At 40.9% G+C, this 20,287-nt stretch overlaps 1 protein-coding gene and 1 pseudogene across 1 annotated transcript; one reads left to right on the top strand and one right to left on the bottom strand.

Annotated features, from left to right (window-relative positions):
• Positions 1 to 2,818: 2,818 nt before the first annotated feature.
• Positions 2,819 to 6,869, bottom strand: LOC120293778 (annotated as a pseudogene).
• A 7,390-nt stretch (positions 6,870 to 14,259) lies between these two features.
• On the top strand, positions 14,260 to 15,030 carry LOC120293777 (putative B3 domain-containing protein At1g78640). The gene has a single exon (XM_039313520.1). The coding sequence runs from the start codon at positions 14,260 to 14,262 to the stop codon at positions 15,028 to 15,030; it is 771 nt and encodes a 256-aa protein (XP_039169454.1).
• Positions 15,031 to 20,287: the final 5,257 nt, after the last annotated feature.

Below are 20,287 nucleotides of genomic sequence, written 5' to 3'. Positions count from 1 at the left end.
GCGAGAAAGAATACAAAACTAAACCTTGTATGTGCTCAAGTGATAAATTGAGCATTTGGCAATTGTTAAAATAATTTTACTAAACTTATAAAAATTGCATGGGTCAATGCCAACCGTCGGCTATATCTTGTAATTTGATCGCGTCCACGTAAACAATTTCCGACTAATGTGAGATCTAATAAAATCGCTAGATAAATTTTTCCTCGCAAAATCGGCATGCAAAAACATGCACTACGACATACGATGTGGCTAAAAATAGAAAAATAGAAAAACAGAAAAATGGATGCTTTATCGAATCAACATCGAAAAAGTTAAATATTCAAACCGTCGTGCGTGCTGCTGACGGTGGGGTAATCATTAATCATCATATTTAATTAAGAGAAAGCAGGGCCAACATCGCTCTTCGGGAGCTGCTTTTCTTTATGTTACGTGGTAGTCTTCAAAGAAATATATTTTGTGTTCCTCGATCGAGAAAGACAAGCTTTCTCTCAGTTAACCTTTGCTTTGGGCTTGGAATTTCAACCGCTGTGGGGTCCTCCTCCCTCCTGTTTGCCCGACACGAATATGTCTCGTCCCCCGTTTGGATTTTTCAACCGCTGTAAGCTTTTTCTAAGAAGCTATGCAGCACCGCGTGCACAATATTTTCTTGGGCCCTTGGAAATTGACAGTAGATTTGGGGGGACCCCTCAACTTAAACAAGTAAACAGTCGTGTGACCAGGCACGGGAGCCGACTAAGACAGACCAAATTTGGTCCGAGTAGGATAGGATGCAACGACATACATACATCATCTAGTTTCATGATCACAATCTCCATGACACCATAGAATGCAATCGAAAATGGACTTTCAAGTCATGCATTGTTACTTTTTAGGATTAGGTGATACATGAATCACCCAACTCTTAGCGATCCATTCATGCCGAATGTTTTCTTAATCATTCGTCACTTTTTGGCCTGAAGCAGGGTGGACATTGATAATTTGATGTGGGTCGCTGCCGCCAGTGTTCATGACCGAGAAAGAGAAGTTATCTTGAATGTTATTGCATATATGAGTAGGGACCAACTTGAGGGTTATTTAGAATCGTGGAGATGAATCTACTTCCCGGCTCTGATTCTCCTTATTATCATCGTCGATATTGGTAACATTGGAAACATAGGACGAAAAACCCATCAATGCTGCCAGCGACGAGTGGTCGATGACGTTCAGAGGAGATTTGCGGCCAAAGAAATCGAACATCAGACAATAATTAAAAGTAGGTCCAATTGTATCTATTGTTGTCCGAGTTTTGTCAGTAAGTCCGAGGATTGGATATAACATGCTTGTCGCACTAACCCTTACGCTGTCGGAACAGGATCACCTTTGGCAATGACCTTAGAATATTCTTCAACAACCAGTCGTCTAGTCGAGAGGAGAGAAAAAGAGTGCACAGGGGCCCCTTGGCTCTGGTCACTGATCTTTTATTCTCTATTATTGCGTGCGCGGAAGCAGCGGACATACGGATCAGAAGAAAGGCTGCACAGGGGCCTCTTGACTTTTTCAATCAAGCGTTACCAGAATTTCACTTTTCTGTCCTGCTTTTTCCCACAGGGGTACAGGGAGGGGGCCCGCATGAGTTTGGGTCCGACGATGTTAGTGACGCCGGGGAGCTTTCGTCATCACGAACCTCCTAGAGAAAGACGAACTTTGTCCAAGACAAAAACGTGGAGATAAAACTTCTTGGCTCCGATTACTATTCTCATTGTCGTCGTCGATGGTGGCAACATCGGAAACACAGGACAAAGATGCCGTGGATGGTGCCGGCAAGGAGTGATTGATGATGATCAGAGGAGATTTGGGGTTGGAAAAATGGAGCATCTCCATGGATTTCTTTGCTTTTTTTCCAATCCATGTTATTTCTTTTTCTAGAGAGACAGCACGAAATTAGAAGTGTGCACAAAGTATTTCCTAATTTGAGTTGGATTAGGATAAAAATGATCCAAGATAGTGCAATGAACGAATGGTTGTGGTGGGGGATAGTATTATGTGTTTCCTAAAATATTATAATTTAATATAACTAAGTACATAAGTTGTTGATCCACGTGGTTCCTTTAGAATTTCCTAAAGAAATATATTCAATTAGGAATTAAAAGAAATCTGCGGGATCATCCTCCAGATCACAATCGCTCCTCTTGTCTTTATGTCACGAGGTTATCGGATTGGTCTTAAAGGGTCGCAGCGTCTCCTATCTTCCTCTTCTTCTTGTCTCCCACAAGTCAAACCTGGCCGTCCGATTCGCTTGTCCTTTATTGTAAACGACACAACCTTTCCGAAAAGGTTTGATGGACGAGGAAAAACATTAAAGAAGCCTATTGGCAGGATCATCGCTTGGTTGTGCGCTGCGTCGACAGTTGACACCTCGTTGGGTACATGTGGAACGGGTCGGGCCGCCATGAGCTTGGGTCGGTGGGATGTTTACTGACCCGGGGGCTTCCGACATCGCTATTGTCAATTGTGCTTTAAGGGGAAAAGGTTCACTGGCGTTCAAGAATCAATACAAAATAATTCATGATTAGGATTTCATCTAAATTATTTCCGCAACGAAATATCTTCCACAAAAAATAATTCGAAAAGATTGAGGTTATGTACTAACTTCGAGCAAATAATATCTCGTAAGAAAGGATATCGATTTATGAATTTAAATTCTTACCAAGTTGCTTGAAAATATAAAACGTGCATTACAAAGATAAACATACCCACTGATATTTGATTCACGATGCGAACCTAGAGAAACTTGAAGTACAGCAAGATAATAAATAAATAAAAACTTTTTAATGAAAACTCAAAGCTGCGGTGCGGCCCTGTGAAGGACCTCAAAGTAGAACTTGCGAGAGGACATGTCCCAGACCATCCCGATCTCGTTCCCGACCTTCAACCCTTTCTTCTCGACAAACTCCTTGGTCCAGCCACCGTTCAGCACGTAGCTCCCGGATGACCCCCAGCAGCGGAACACGAACTGGTGCTTGTCGCCTGTGTCCGCATCTATCCCGACGACCGGCATCCCTTCCTTGCTCTTGACCTGCATCAGCATCTCCTCGTCCATCTGCTGGAACACGTGGGTTCTCAGGCACCTCACCGGAAGCAGGAGCCGCGACAAGTCGTCGATGTCGCTTTTCATTAGCTTCTTCTTGATCTTCCACGGGTGCCATTGGAGCGTCAACTCTGTGGAGAGGTCAGATGATATCTTCCTCTCTGCACAAACAAAGCGGGTTACGTCAGAGGTCGAAGATCCGGGAGTTTTCATTTCAGATCCATCATACAACACTTAATAAAGTCTCCTTTTGTCCCTTTTCTTCTCTTCCTTCTCTTTTTTAATTTAATAAACTAATCATTTATGTATTAGTATAAACCATGGAGGTCGCCATAGGATGGCATTCCTATATTTCAATTGAACGAACTGTGTTTACATACCCGTTTGCCTGAAACGTGGAAGACCAACTTTATGTCCGATCTGAGAGTTGGACGAAGGGCAGAGGGAGAAAACAACAGTGTATCTCTCCACCTCGCTGTTTGTCTGCACCTTTTGCTCCACACTCCTGTACACGTCATTGCTCCACGCCTGCCCAAAAAAAAAAAAAAAAAAAAAAAAGATGAGCAATTCATACCCGCGCGTTAATCAAGAGAAAATATTAGGTACGTGCGTTCCAACGTTCCACCTCAAATTTCGCCACGTGTCCAACGTGGCCCACATTATCAGGGAAATTTCCCTCAATTTTTCTCTCTCCTCTCTCCTCTCTCCCCCTCTGCACGCTCTCTCGGCGCTTTCTATGCGTTTCCAATCCAACCCATTTTAGACTGCTTTTGTCTTCACCGGAGCTAGGAATCGGGGCTTCTTTTGGAGGGATATGGGTTCTCCACCTCGTCGTCCACGTTGCCGGAGACTGCGAACCGGGGGAGAACTCCGGGAGTGCCGGGTTGTTCAGATCAAACTCGCGGTGCCCCCTAGCTCTACGTGTGAGTTGACCCCACACCCTCCGAGACGCTCACCCTGTTGGCAGTTGAGGCGGCGACGACGGCGGCCGAGAAGGCAGGAGTGGGGGCCTCATAGTGGCACCTCTTGTGCCACCGAGAGCTTGGCCGATGGGGAAGCTCTTGTGGCAGATCGAGCACTCGTGCACCTTCCTGGACATACCGGAGGAGGTGGCCGTCGCAGAGGTCGAGGTGGCCGGTTGTTCGTCTGTACCGGCGAAGAGAAAGTGTGTTGGGAGAGACGAGAGAGGAGAGAGAAAGGTGGGGGAGAAATTCGCCGAGAGAGCGTGTAGAGGAAGGGGGAGAGAGAATAGTGGGGAAATTTCCCTGACAACGTGGGTCCATGCTGGACACGTGGTGCAATTTGAGGTGTCTTTTTATTTGCCACGTTGGAGCACCACCCAATATTTTCTCCGTTAATCATTGTCCTCGTTACACGAGAAAGTCGGAGCATTGATTAAATAATCATTGTTTTGAGTTTGTGCTTCCTTTTTTTGGTTACCTGAAGAAGGTCTCCAGTGCTGACGATGAGAGCGTCACGGTTGGGCTTGACCATGACCCATCGGGAGTCCTTGCGAAGCCGGATGCCTCCTACCTGGTCCGGGTAGAGAATGGTCAGGAAGTCACTGTCCACGGGGGCACCGGCCGGTATGTCTGCGGTGAGAGCGGGCACACCGGGTAGTGGTTCAACCGGAGGAAGCACGTGCTCTCGTCGCATTTCTCGTTGAACGTGCTGCGGCGGCCCTGGTGCCCGAGGCTCTCCGCTAGGACCACCGCCAGTGTCCTCGCTAGCCCAAACATGGCGGGGGCCAACTCCCTCATCACTCCTCCGAGAGAGGTAAATGGCCCGCAGCAAGAGGGGTCATATACCTTCATGAAGGGGACATGGAAGGCCTCAGGCCCGGAGAATCGAGCGAGGGAGGGGGCAGGGGGAGTGCCCCGGCGGTAGGAGTTGTTGAGGAGGCCAGGGTGGGCCTTGGTGTCGAAGGGTGCTCCAACAGCTTAACCAGCTCCCTCCTCATCTTCCCAAGCAGCTCACTGCTGATCCCATGGTGCACCACCTGGAAGAATCCCCAGTGTGCGGCCGCCTCGCATATGGCCTCCGCACACAACTGCCGCTCTGCCTCACGCGCACTGCTCAGCCGATGCAGGTCTATCAGTGGGGCTCACACTCCTGGGGTGTCATTATGCTGGACAGACGGGTTGGGGCTGAGCTCGATCCTTCCATTGCCACAGAGCGTGTGTGAAGAGAGTGTGGATTGCGAGGGTGGTGGTCTGCCGTTATATTTATAAGCGGAGAGAGGAGAGAGAGTGAAGGAGCACAAAGAGAATAGAAGTGGACAAAAAGCGGGTGAGAGGGAGGGAACATTGGATGACCTCAAGATACCGACAGCAGCATGAGTGGAGGGGTCAAGCCTCCGAGAAAAAGTAACGACAAATCTTGTTGTTTTTTTCGCAGCAAAATTCTTGTTTGGACTCAGGGTACTAATCAGGTGAGTTCATGAATCGATCGACTCGATCCATCAAAATCAGCTTTCGCTTTCCGCGTATAGCAATTGAGTTTGTCTATACTAGTGGATGCAAGAAGCTTCTCTCAACAATCTTTTGCTTTATAGCTTTTGTTCGCGGGGTGTCATGTCAATAAAAACTTCAACCCTTTTCGAGCCCTCGTCCCAAAGGTTGGAAAACATGCTGCGACATGTGCATACGTCCACACAGTTTTGATAAATCTTGAGGCTCCGCGGAAAATCAATCATTACTCTAATTGGCCAATCAAGATGAGGCCTTTTGGCCAAGCACAATGCACTTAAAGAAATCGATTTCTCAAATTTGTAGCACTTAAATGATCAATTTTTCAACCCACATGTGGGCCGCGCAGGTGATATTCGCTCTCTCCTGCAACGCTACGGTCGAGAGTTTGAATCCCCTCGTTGTCAACACGATTTAAGTGGGGGGAACCCTGGTGGTGGGTTGCTAGGCCAGTCTCCCCTAAGGTTTACGTCTAAATAGTGGCTTGCGACGACGTCCGACGGTGCCACTAGGCATCGAAAGGCGATGTGACCCCAACTAGTGTAAGCGAAAGGGAGTCTCCCGCGGTTCCTCGGTCACAAAAAAAAAATGATCGATTTTTCATATTTGTAACAATGAAATGAGCGAGCTGATTCATGAGACATAGATATATATCACGGGGTACTTAGTCGATTCGATCAACCTATTAAACTCTGAAAGGGGCATTAGGGAAGCTTATGATGGGAGGATCATCGTCATGCACTGCCTTCACCCCTCGTTGGGTATGGGATAAGTGGAATGTTGTCGGGACCGGACGTGCTTAGGTCCGTAGGATGTTAGTGACATGGCGGCTTTCGTTGATCACTTTTGTTTTTGGCGACTGTGCTTGAAGGGGGAAAAAGATTTGAATGCTTTAAGAGGGTTTCCATGAAAGTTTACAGTTCGGAGAGATTAGGGCACCAGAATCTAGCATTGCAGCAAACTAGAACTTGAAAGGATACACTGTTTATGACGAAATAAAAACCCAATAAAGTGAACAAATTGCATCTCCTCAATTAGTGTTTAGTCACATACATTCCGATCGAAAAAGAAAACCCTATCACTTCATGGGAAGAGCAAGAGAAACTCTTCAACCCTAAATATGCTTTTGTTTTGACTATCACCAGTCACACATCAAGACTAAGAAACGAGAGATTATATTGCCCAAACTTTCTAATAGAAACTCAAGCTGCCGCATTGCTTGTGCCCCGAGCAACCTTGCAAAAGACAGTGAAGTGGAACTTGCAAGAGACCGTGTCCCAGGACATCCCGATCTCATCCGTGGCAATGGTGGTGACTCGCGACTTCTTTCCCATCGCGCCTGATCGGAATGTTTTCTTGGGCACAAAGGAACTTGGCCAGTGTTTCTTTTGAAGCCTATTTCTAATGTCTTCAATTTTCTTGAATCGTTTCTTTTCTAGTGGTGATACATGAAATTTCCTGTTTAGTTCATATATGTTATACATATGAAGGTATACTTTGAACGGGCACAATTCATTATGGTATATTGATCCATCATATTGTCTCATTTAGATTGTAGTTCTTGCTTACACAATGCCGTTACGATAGATTTTCTAAGAGGAATTTTGAGACTTGCAAAAAAGAAATATTTTGGGTTGGGTTGTAAATGATATTGGATTAATCTTGGACATAAAGTTCAAGGTTTCCTACTCTATGGTGATAGCTTATGCGAGAAAGAATACGAAAATGAACCTTGTATGTGCTCCACCGATAAGTCGATCATTAGGCAATTGTAAAATAATATAACAAAACTTATAAAAATTGCATGTGTTAGTACCAATTGTCGGTCATGCTATATAGGTTGGTCAGTATCCATGTCAAAGGTTTCCCATCAACATGAGATTTAACAAAATCACTGGACAAATTTTTTCCTCATAAAATTGGCATGTACAAGCATGCATTACGATGTAAGATGTGGCTAAAAATAGAAAAAGGGAAAAAAAATCGATACTTTATCGAATCAACGTCGAAAAAGTTAATATTCAAACCGTTGATGAGGACCCACCAAAGTCCAGATTTTATGCATGCGTGCTGCTGACGGTGGGGTAATCATTAAGCATATTTAATGAAAATAAAGCAGGGCCGACATCGCTCTTCGGGAGCTGTTTTTCTTTATGTTACGTGGTAGTCAGATTGGTTTCAAAGAAATATGGTTTGTGGTCCTCGATCGAGAAAGACAAGCTTTCTGGAATGCTAGTGCAGAGTGTTGGTAGGGAGGAACTTGGTGGTTAGCCGAAAAAGTGGAGATAAAACTTCTTCTTGGCTGTGATTATTATGCTCATTGTTATCATTAATGTTGGTGACATCGGAAAAGCTGGACGAAGAGACTGTGGATGGTGCCGGCGGTGAGTGATCGATAATGAATCACCAAATAGCGATAGTTATGCACTCGGCGATGAGAGAGCTGTCAAGTCTACCATAAAAAATAATTATAAATCTTATTATTTTTCCGTAGCAAAATTCTTGTTTACCCTAAAATCCATCGCACCGCACCCAAGAATTAGCGGGTGAAATACGTGTTATATTGTCACATTCTATCCACTCAGTCAGTCAATAAATCGGCATTCGCTTTTTGCGATAGCAATCAGCTTGGGGCATTCTTTTTCCTCCTGTAAAAGAGAAAGAAGAGTGTGTAACTTTAGCTTTGGGCGTGGAATTTCCAACCGCTGTTACTGTCCCTCCTGTTTGACCCCGCGAATATGCCTAGTTCTGCCTATGGCTTTCGGTACTTTCTAAGAAGCTTACGCAGCACCGCATGCGCTACGCAGCACCGCATGCGCTTGGACCGAAAGGGAGAGACCAGGGAGGATCGCGGAATAGCGGTCGGTTTAGCACTTTTTTTTTTCTTTTTTTTGGTCAAAGACCGGTTAGCACTTCGGATGTACGGACGGGGAGGCTGGATATGATTGGGGAATGATAGTATGGACGGATGCTGGAGCGACAGACCGGGCCCAGGGGCGGCGTGATTTTAGGTGCGCTTCCCGTAATGCGATTTTGGAGTTCAGCGGAGAGACAATCGAGGTGGGGGCTGCTGCTGCTGACGTGTTGCTCTTGCCTGTTTGTATATGTAATATATATATATATATATATATATATATATATATATATATATATATATATATCCTTTTTCTATTAATTATTCTCTAAATTAATATTGTTATTCAGAAATGATCATAACTGCCCTCCTAATCATTGTTTTCTTGTTTCTCGATTGGACTCTTTGCTCTTTTTTCATTTACTTTCATAATAATAGACACAAAAATAAGTAAAGATCATACTTATTTCACTCTTCCCTTGACTTAAATACTCCCTTTTTTGTGTTTTGATCATATTATTTACGCCAATGGCATAAAAAAAAAAAAAAAAACGCATAGCTCTTGCTTTTGTGTATGTATATATAATATGTATTTATAATCCTTTTCTATTAATTTATTCTCTAAACTAATATTCTTAATAAGATATAATCATCGGTGCTCTCTTAATCATTATTTTCTCGTTTCTCCATTGGACATAAATTTCAAGATGGTGAACGCATACGTGAAACCGAATAGGAAACTGAATTGTACATGCGTATGTGTAGTACAATTTTATTTCCAGATACAATAACTCTATAGATTTCTTAAAGAACAAAAGTAAAAGATAATCTCTTTGGGTTCACAAGACTCGAGTTTTAATTTCTTGAAACTTGCCATTTCCACAATAAAATTGGCTATGCACATAGCCAATATGTATAAGGAGAAATAGGGATGTTGCGAGTTGGTATTAAATGTGCTCATTATAATATATGACTTTTCGAAGGATATATAGATTATGTAACAAATATATAATTTTTTTCATGTTATGTATTAATATGAAAGCTAACAACTTAAGATGTTTATTCATCGAAAAATATCTCCCAATATATATTTTTTTTTTTTATTGTTAAGAGTAGACATTATGTTTAAGAAAACCTAAACAAACTCAAGTTAAGCATGAAGACAACTCCAAAATTATTGAATCTTGAAAGATGATGCGGATAATTAACAGCAGATGATTGTCATAATTGAAGCACTTGACCCATTAGTTTTTTCCCAATACCATTCAAGTTAGGAAGAGAGAAAGATGGGATTAACTTAAGAATAGTGCTAAATATACTAAGACCGATCTACTCATGATGTGGCGTACTCTAAGTGGGCATTTATTCAATACTCAATTGATATTTGCTACATCATAATAGAGTATCAATTTTATCTTAAGATCTAGCGTTTCTCTTTAGGAAAATATGTTTCAAATCATTTGTCTTTTGAGAAACAAAATGATGCCCAAGTTCACAATGCTTACTCTTAGCGAATTCAATTTCTTGACACTTGCTATTTCCAGAATAAAAATGTTTGCGCACACAGCCAAAATGGATAAAGAGTAAAAGGGATGTCATGGATTTGGGGTTAGATGTGCCCATTGTAATAAATGGTTTTCTTTAAGGGAATTATACACAATTTGAAACAAATATATGATTTTTCCACGAAATGATCTGCAAACAGACAATTTAAGATAGAGAATTGATTTTAAAATATATCCCCAAATTTCTTATTTTGTTATTGTTAAGAATAGACATGAAATGATGCCTTAAAACTGCCAGAGGTTTTTTTTTTTTTTTTTTTTTTTTTGGTATTCAGAATAAATACTTGTTTTTGGGCATGCTCGTGCGTTGAGCAACATGATGCTAACTCCTATGGTGCATGTAGGAACAAATATTTCAATTAACCATTTTAAAACATAAATATTATCCAGCCAATTAGTAGTGAAATACACACTTGCTGATTAGGCAATGGTTAAGAAATATGCTACGTGTACATTTTTGGACCGGTTAAGCTTTTGAGTGAAAAAAATTATCTTGCACGGAGCACGAGGCAAGATGAATGTTGACACTCTAGATATTCCTTTTTCTAGAAAAATCTAAATAAACTTGGGTTAAGTATAAAGACACGTACCTCTGGACTCCGGAATTATTGAATCTTGGTGACGATGTGAATAATTAACATTAGATAATTGTCCTAATTGAAGCACTCAACGCATTAGTTTTTCCTAATACCATTTTGAGTTAGGAAGCTAGAAAGATTGGGATTAACTTAAGAATCCGTTTGTTTCGGAAAATCTACATTTTGAAAAACATTTTCTTAAAAATGATAACTTGCATTGATTACAAAAAATATATAAACAAAAATATTTTTACTGTTTATGAAAAATTTTAAACATGGATTGTTGTTGATAATGACAACTTTTTTGTTACCTAATTATTCCAAGCGATATTATCAATTATTTTTAGGAATATGTTTTTCTAATCATTCATTTTCTAGCTAAATAAACCAACCCCTAGAGTAGTGCTAAAAATACTAAGAGCAATCTACTAATGATGTGTCGTACTCTAAGTAGGCATTTATTTGATAGCCAATTAATATTTACTGCTTCATATTAGTATTGTATCAATTTTATCTTGACATCTAGCATTTCTCTTTGATTTGCACCACTAAATGTATTTGAATATTTTAATGTTGCTAGCATTAGTCTCTTTTAGGAATCCTACAATTTTAGTACTTAGTAACTCCAATTTAATCCCACTTGATATTTGAACCTGGTTGAGGTTTTAACGAAAATCGAGTTTCGAGTACTTCTTGTATATATTCTATCGCAACCTACCCTCAGGAAGAGGAACATGTTTATGGGTATTGCCTAAAAACATGTTTGATTAATGTTATCTTTATTTCCTAAATCGGGTTGTATTTAGAACGTGTGGTAATGAGTGTGTATGCGCATGTAAGGTAAGACTATATATTTCCCAAAATGTGCTGATTTAATGCGAATAAGTAAAATTATTATAAATCCATGTGGTTCTCTATCATTGAGAAAATAAAAATCTATCGGTGGGAAAATTTGAGTGGAGATTAATGAATTTGTCCTTCAATCCCTACGGGAAAAATAAAGAAGAAGGTGATCTTCGTTAGGAAATCAATCTTGAAACTTAAATTTTTCATACCTAAATCTAAGTTCAAATTCGAAGTATTTATGAGTAAACAACTGGATTTACATGTGGACGAGCATTAAAAGCCAACGCCCGCGCAAAGAAGAACAGTCTTTAGAGAAAATTGCCGCCCAGTGCAGAGGAACAGTGAAGCTTTTTTTGGTCCCGGACCGCCCAATATTTTCTCGGGGTATGTATCCATGTCTTTGTGCGTTGGCTGTCACGATCACACCCACATCGATCGACCACCGCTCAAGGAGAAACTCAAGAAAGAAGTGACCGCTCCTTTCCTTCCACTACGGTGAAGACTTCCTCTCAACAACCATGTCAGAGCCCTCCAGTAGTGACAGTTTTTTTTGGTAAAAGTAAGAATCCTGTAGTGACAGAGTTCTTCCCTTCTGTTTTAACTAAATCGGGTCCGTAGAAGGTTGGGACCGATCGAAGTACGGTTGGACATGATCATGCTGTGAAGTAGGCGCCCTAACTACAGTGTTGCTTAATTCGGGTCGGATTGAGAGAAATGTTTAGAGTTGAGATTGTTTAAATGATCTTTGATTAATCTCAAACGTGGAGCTCGAGGTTTCCTAATTTGTGGTGAGTGCATTTGCGAAATAGAGGAAAAAGGATACCTAGAATGTCAGAATTTGGTACATAATGACACTTAAATGTCAAAAATTACGAAAATGATATATAATTGCCACTTTTTTGGAAAATTGGACATTCAAGTGCTAAGTTTGATGAAAATGGTCAAAAATTCTACATGGTAATTTTTTAATAATATAACTCGCCTACATGATGTGCCGCAACAACAAAAAAATCAAAACAGCGTTGTTTTGTCCTTTTTTAAAATTTTAATATAAATATTAATTAAATTAAAATATTTATATTTTTTAAAAATAAAGAAAAATGAGGAGGAGAAAGAAGGCAAGGGGTCGCCGGCTCCCACAATCGCCGACCCTCCCGACGAAGAGTGGAGGCAGCAGTGAGGGCTTAGCCCAAGCAATCTTCATCTTCCTCTTCTTCTTCTTTTTTTTCTTTTTTTATATAAATAAATTTAGTTTTAAATGTAATTTAATTAATATTTATATTAATTATCTAATTATATTAACAGCAAAAAACGATATTATTTTTGCACTTGTCTAGCTACATTAGTATGCAAAACAATGATGTTTTGCACCTGCCTCTCCAAAAAATCATCACCTCATTATTATAATGGTAGAATTTTTTCACTGTTAACACTTAACTGATTTATTTTACTCCAATTTTAGTATTTAAGTGTCAATTTCATAATTTTTGCACTTAAGTATACTCCCATGCCAAGTTTTGATACCTTAGGTGTTATTTTCCCACAAAATAGAATAGGAAACTGGCTTTGTACGTGTGTACGTGTTGTACTATTTTATTTTATAATTAAATGCAACCCAACATATTCCTTAACAAAAACAAAATAGAAAGATAATCTCTCTCTCTCTCTCTCTCTCTCTCTCTCTCTCTCTCTCTCTCTCTCTCTCTCTCTCTCTCTCTCTCTCTCTCTCTCTCAGTTCACAACGGTCACTCTTAGTCTTAGGTTTTAATTTATTGAAACTTGCAATTATTTCCAGAATAAAATTGATTGCGCACGCAGCCCAAATGAACAAAGAGCACTGGGGATGTCCATGTATTTGGTGGTAGATGTACCCGTTATAATATATGATTTCTTTTTAAAGGAGTTATATACAAATTTGAAACAAGTATATGATTTTTCCAAGTTATGAAATGATTTGCAAACTAACAAATTTTAGATGCGGAATCGATCAACAAATATCTCCCCAAATTTATTATTTTGTTATTGTTAAGAGTGGACGTGAAGTGATTTGTTAAAATAGCCAGATGATTTATTTGGTAAGAACACATGCTTTTATTAACCATTGTAAAACACAAATGATATCTAGCCAATTAGTAATGAAATATACACATGTTAATTAGGCAATTGTTGAGAAAGATGCTACGTATACAGTGTTGGAACTTTTAAACTCTTCTTTGTGGGGATATATTGGGACCCTATTGCTAGCAAGTTTCATTTCAGCCTCCTTCATAGGGCAAATTTAGTGTTTCGCGAAACATGGTGATGATCAGTTGAGTGACAATTTCATTTTAATTAACCATTTTAAAACATGTTTGGGCATGCTCGTATGTTGAGCAACATGATGCTAACTCCTATAATGCATGTAGGAACAAATATTATAATTAACCATTTTAAAACACAAATATATCCAGCCACTTAGTAATGAAACACAGTGCTAGTGGTTAAGATTTATGATGTGTTTACATTGTTGGAACGTTTAAGCTTTTGAGTGAAAAAAAAATTATCTCACATGAAGCACGAGGTGAGATGAATATTGACAATCTAGATATTCCTTTTCTTCTAAAAAAATCCAAATAAACTCAGGTTAACTATAAAGACCCATACCTCAGGACTTTGGAATTATTGAATCTTGAATGAGGATGTGGATAATTAACATTAGATGATTGTCCAACGGCAAACAACGGTAAACTATATATCCTCTCCAACCTCCTAATCCTTGTAGTCTTGGTTTCTATTCTCTCTCCAACGTCGTCTTCTCTCTCTCTCTCTAAATTTCTCTGCACTGTGTTGCCCTCTGTTGTTCTTGCGGAGCACTTTTTCCTGTTTCTTCGACCCGAAAACCATGAAGCTCATCGATTCCTTCACCCCAGAATGGCCTCCGGACGTCCCGAGAGGCGAGGTCCAGACGCCGCCGCCGTTGGTCAACTCTTCGTCCTGCGTTTCATATCTGCACGACCACGAGAGGAACCACGAAGAAGAGGGTGGAGAAACTTCGTCTGCTGCAGTGGTGGTGCCGGCTCGCGTCTTCTTTCCCCTCACGCTGGATCCGACGAGGGGTTTCTTGGACACGAAGGAACTCAGTGCCCCTTCAGCCCGACTGGAGCAAAAGTCCACGGCCTCACTCACTGACGACGGAACTCTGATCGTGGAGAAGAAGGCGAAGCGCTGTAGAAGCCAGAAGGAAAAGAGAGGGGCCTCAGAATGTGAAGTAGAGGAAGACAGATGCGGGGACGTTTCCACGGAGCTGGTGCTGCGCTATGACCCTTACAAGATCAAGAAGACGCTTAAGAAGAGCGATCTTGGCCACCTGTCGAGGCTCTTGATCCCTCGGGCGGGCGTGGCGACCTACGTGCTCCCGTGCATGGATGAAGAGAGAGCGAGGCGAGCCAAGAGCAGCGAGGGTGCCGAGGTCGTGGTGTGGGACGCGGACACGCGCTCCGAGCACCAACTAGTGTTTGCTTACTGGGCATCGTCAGGGTCCTACGTCCTGAAGGGGTGCTGGATGAAGGAGTTCGTGCAGCGGAGGGGGTTGGCTGAAGGCGATGAGATCGGGATACATTGGGATCCTATTGCTAGTAAGTTCGATTTCAGCCTTCTTCACAAGGCGAATTAGCGTCTCGTGAAACCGACTACTGATCGATGATGGTCGGAGGAGAATTGGGGTTGGAAGAAATCGAACATGTTCATGGGTTTCTTCACTTTCTTCTAATCTATGTTATTTCTTTTTCTGGGGAGACAACACGAAATTAGAAGTGTGGAAATCCCACAAATTTTGCACCTTAAATCATAGAGTGATTGAACTATAGTTGCACTAAAAAGTATTTAGTAAATCAGGTTAGATTAGGAAAAATGATCAAAGGTAGTGCAGTGACTACGAGATTGTGGGGATGGGGGGTTCATAAGACTACATGTTTCCTAAAACACCATAATTTAATATGACAAAGTACAAAAGTTAATAATCCAACTAGTTCTCTAGTATCTCTTGAGAAAACATATTCAATTAGGAATTAATTGAATATATTAGTCTTTCCCAAATTGAGCGGTTTTCATGGATCGCGGCATCCTCTATCTACCGGGAGAAGTGTTAAAAAATCAATAAACCTTTTGCATCTATGCTAATTTAGTCATAAACTTTTTTTGTGTCAATTTACTCCTAAACATTTTTACTTAGTGCCGATTCAATTCTTTCCAGCCAATTTTGATCGGATTTTGCTAATTAGGTGCCGGCCGGTTGACGTGGTCATCGGTGCCGACGTAGATAACTTTTAATAATATTTTAATATTTTTGAATTTTTATTCTTTTTTTCTATCCTCCTAAGTCGACCTCACCGGCCACCTCGCCAATGGCCACGAGGGCGGCCTCGAGCTAGCCTCAAGCTAGGCTAGCGAGGCTCGACCTCACCAACTCAACGCTAAGCCGCCCTCGCGGCATGGCGGCACCGGCGAGGCTCACCCTCGCCGACTTTGATCGGGTCGAGCCTCACCAGCCATGGGCAAGGCTCGACCCTCGCAGCCAGGCGCAAGGCCGCCCTTGCGGCCGCTAGTGAGGTGGCCAGCAAGGTCAACCTTGACCTCACCTACTGTCGCTTCGGCCCGTCGCTAAGGTTTGACGATTGTCCGGAGGAAGGAGGAGGAAAAGGAAAAAACAAAAACAAAAAAAATAATAAATATTAAAAATCAAAAAACAAAAAATTTGAAATATTATCAAAAGTAGTTTGGTGAGCAAAATTCGGCCAAAATTGATCGGAAATGACTAAATTTGCACAAAATTAAAATATTTAGGACTAAATTGATATAAAAAAAGATTTATGACTAAATTGGCACAAATACAAAAAGTTTAGGACTTAAAACACTTCCACCCCAATCTATTTGTTTTTCATTTTTTATTTTAAAAGGCCAATCTATCTGTTCTTTTAAAAGGCCAAAAAGTTTAGGACTTAAAACACTTCCACCCCAATCTATTTTTTTTTCATTTTTTTCTTTTAAAAGGCCAATCTATCTGTTCTTTTAAAAGGCCAAAAGTTTAGGACTTAAAACACTTCCACCCCAATCTATTTGTTTTTCTTTTTTTCTTTTAAAAGGCCAATCTATCTGTTCTTTTAAAAGGCCAAAAAGTTTAGGACTTAAAACACTTCCACCCCAATCTATTTGTTTTTCTTTTTTTCTTTTAAAAGGCCAATCTATCTGTTCTTTTAAAAGGCCAAAAAGTTTAGGACTTAAAACACTTCCACCCCAATCTATTTGTTTTTCTTTTTTTCTTTTAAAAGGCCAATCTATCTGTTCTTTTAAAAGGCCAAAAAGTTTAGGACTTAAAACACTTCCACCCCAATCTATCTGTTTTTCTTTTTTTCTTTTAAAAGGCCAATCTATCTGTTCTTCTTGTCTCAAAAGTCAAAAATATTAAAGAAGCCTATCGGCAGGTTCATCGCTCGGTTGTGCACTGCGTTGGGGAATATTCGACGTCTTGGGTAGATGCGAAAAAGGAGCGGAACGGGGCGGGGGCCGCCATCGCTTTTGTCGATTGTTCCCTCCTGTGCCCTCCAAGAATCTATCAATGCAGTAAATAAGAACTTAGAAAAGTTCGACCAAAAAAAAAAAAAACTTAGAAAAGATCCACCGTTTCTTGACAAAATAATTCATTAGTAAGGTTTCACCATAATTATTTTAACAATGAAATATCTTGTATTTAAGAAAATCAAGGTTATGTGTTGATTCCAAACATAAGACGTTTTATGCTAAAGGAGATCGAATTCTTCCATTCAAACAGTGCCATACAAGTCCAAACTGAGCGGGAATTTAATTGACGATTAGTGTCACATTAATGATTTCCAACCAACGTGAGATCTAATAAAATCGCTTGACAAATGTTTTCCTCACAAAATCAACATGTAAGAACTTATACTACCACATAAGATGTGGTAAATAAGAAAATAGAAAAAAATCGATACTTGATCATTCAACGTCGAAATAGTCAATATTCAAACCTCTCATGAATTTTGACTCAGGAAAAAAAAAAAAAACGTTCATGAATACTCACCAAAGTCCAGATTTTATGCACGAGTGCTGCTGACGGTGGGTGAGTCATTAAGCATATATAATAATAAATAAATAAATAAAAATATCTTTACGATAAAGCAGGCAGACATCACGGTTCGGAAGCTGCTTTTCTTTACGTCGCTTTCTTTTGATCCATGCTATTAATTTTTTTTACAGATGGGCACAAAATTCAAGACGGAAAGAATCTGTCATTTTTTTTTTTTATGACTCAAAGAACCTGCGAACCGTACTAACACGAATAAATTGAAAGACCCAGATAATAGGGGATAAACCCACAACACGTGCTAGCCACCACACACGCTACCGGTTGGACGGGATTTCCTAAGTCATAAAAAAATAATAATAATAATAATTCATGATTAGATTTTCACCTAAATTAATTTCACAGCAAAATATCTTTCACCAAAAGTAATTCAAGAAAATTAAGGTTATGTGCTAACTCCAAGCGGGCGATATTTCAAGCGAAAAGAGATGGATTTATTTTATTGAAATTCTAAATCGAGTGGCTTGAAAACATAAAAGATACAATATTAAGATAGAGAGACACGTGCTGTGGACGACGTGAATCAGGATTCAGGAAGTTACAGTTAAGGAAACTCAAAGTACAGTACTGAAAAAGATAACTCAACGCTGCACTGCACGTCCCACGAGCAACCTTGCGAAGGACCTTAAAGGCGTCTAAAGAGGAACTTGCGAGAGCCCCTGTCCCAGGACATCCCGATCTCGTCCCCGGCCTTCAACCCCTGCTTTTTTACGAACTGCTTGGTCCAGCCATTGTTCAGCACGTAGCTCCCCGACCCCCAGCGGCGGAGCACGAGCTGGTGCTCGCAGCCTGTTTTTATGTCAAGCACGCTGACCCCCATCCCGTCCGTGCTCTCGACCCGCCTCATCATGTCCTTGCCCATTTCTCGGAACACGGCCTTCAGGCAGTTGTCCAGCGGAAGCAGGAGCCGCGCCGAGTTGTTAACGTCGCTTTCCTTTAGCTCCTTCGTGATCTCCCCCGGGTACAAGCTGAGCGTCAACTCCGTGGAGACGTCAGATGATCCATTCCTCTCTGCACAGACAAAGCGGGTTACACCAAAGGTCGACGGGTCTGAGAGTTTTCGTTTCAGGCACGTGATAAGACACCTGGAAAAAAAGTCTTCCTTTTATCTCTTGCGTATATTTCCTTTTTTTTTTTTGAACGAGTTCTCTTGCGTATATTTCAAATGAATGAAATGTGTTTACTTACCCTCTTGGGGAATCACAATGTAGGCATTCTGGATTGGAGAGGAGGGGAAGTTGCCGGGGCTGCCGAGGAAGTCGATCGGTGGAGGTGGGGCTGGGCTTGATCCCCTCATTGCCGCAGTTTGTGTGTTGGCATTCTGGATTGGAGAGGAGGAGGAGTTGCCGAAGCTCGTGAGGAAGTCGATCAGAAGGGGTGGGGCGGGGCTTGATTTTGTCATTGCCGCAGTGTGGGTGGGAACAGAGTATGGGTTGGGAGGGTGGTGGTGGTCTGAGGGAGCTGCGAATCGAGGGCAATCTGTGATGAGTTTTTATAAAGAAAGACAGGACAAAGGCGAGAGGCGAAAAAGATCGAGGGTCATCAGACAGCGGAAAAAAGAAGAACGAGAATAAGGGAGCATGAAATGAAAGGATGAAAGGCTGACAAAAGGAGAGGCGAAAAAGATTGAGGGTCAACAGACAACGGAAAAAGAAGAAGGAGATAAGGGTGCATGAAATGAAAGGATGAAAGGCAGACAAAAGCGACGGGTGAACGAGCGCAAGGGATTGTCCAAAAAATAAAAGCGAAAGCCCACGAAATCTTTCAGATCAGAAAGCTGGAGGAAGATCAAAGGCTGTTTGTTTCTTCTTGTGGGGTTTCGGAGATTGACTAATGATTGATTGTACGGAAGTCGGCTTAGCCACACGTGCGCCAATACCGGCGTGTGTATATACCGGCGTGGGTATATAATACATACATATATATATAATCCTTTTCTATTAATTTATTCTCTAAACTAATATTCTTATTAGAAATAATAATCGCCGCTTTCCTAATTGTTATTTCCCTGTTTCTCCATTGGTTTTTCTCCTCTATTTTGATTTACTTTCTCAATAATATATACATATAAAATGATTGCACTATATACCGCAGCTATCATCCCCTCTCTCGTCCATAACAGGGGATCACTTTTACCTAATTTAAATTGAAGAAAATTTAATGAATTTTAGAGTCTATTTATTTTGCAAAAAAATTGGGCTTTTTCTTAGAAACTCTCTCTCGTTGGTTCCACTGTTGATTCGGTTAATTTTTTATTTTATTTAATCTAATTTCAATTCTGTTGCTCCTCAAGAAGCCAATGACTCCCCAAGGCCGTTGTCAAGGCTGCTTGGGATGCCAACAAGACACGGAAATCGATAAAAGAGTAAATTTCTCATAAAGTCTTAGATTGAATACGTGTGTGCTGCTTTTCTTCATGTTAGATTGTATACAGTGCTGTTGTCACCGACCTAGAAAGACGAGCTTTCTCGAATGTTAGTGGAGGCTATTAGTAGGGAACAAGTTAGGGTTAGCCGAAATTGCGGAGATAAAACTTCTTCTTGGCTCCGATTATTATTCTCATCGTGATCATTAATGTTGGCAACTTCGAAAAGGCCGGACGAAAAGACTATGGGTGGTGCCGGTGGCGAGTGATCAATAATGATTGTTGGGGTTGGAAGAAATTGAACGAATTCATGGGTTCCTTTGCATTCTTTTCTTCATGATTTAAGACCGTAAATTAAAGCCTGTCATTGTCAGAGCGTGCGCGTGAACGGTAGTGTGGGAAAAG

This window comes from Eucalyptus grandis, chromosome 5 (assembly GCF_016545825.1).
Source record: "Eucalyptus grandis isolate ANBG69807.140 chromosome 5, ASM1654582v1, whole genome shotgun sequence".
Taxonomy (NCBI): Eukaryota; Viridiplantae; Streptophyta; class Magnoliopsida; order Myrtales; family Myrtaceae; genus Eucalyptus; species Eucalyptus grandis.
The sequence above is the reverse complement of the archived record's forward strand: the minus strand, read 5'-3'. Positions and strand labels throughout refer to the sequence as shown.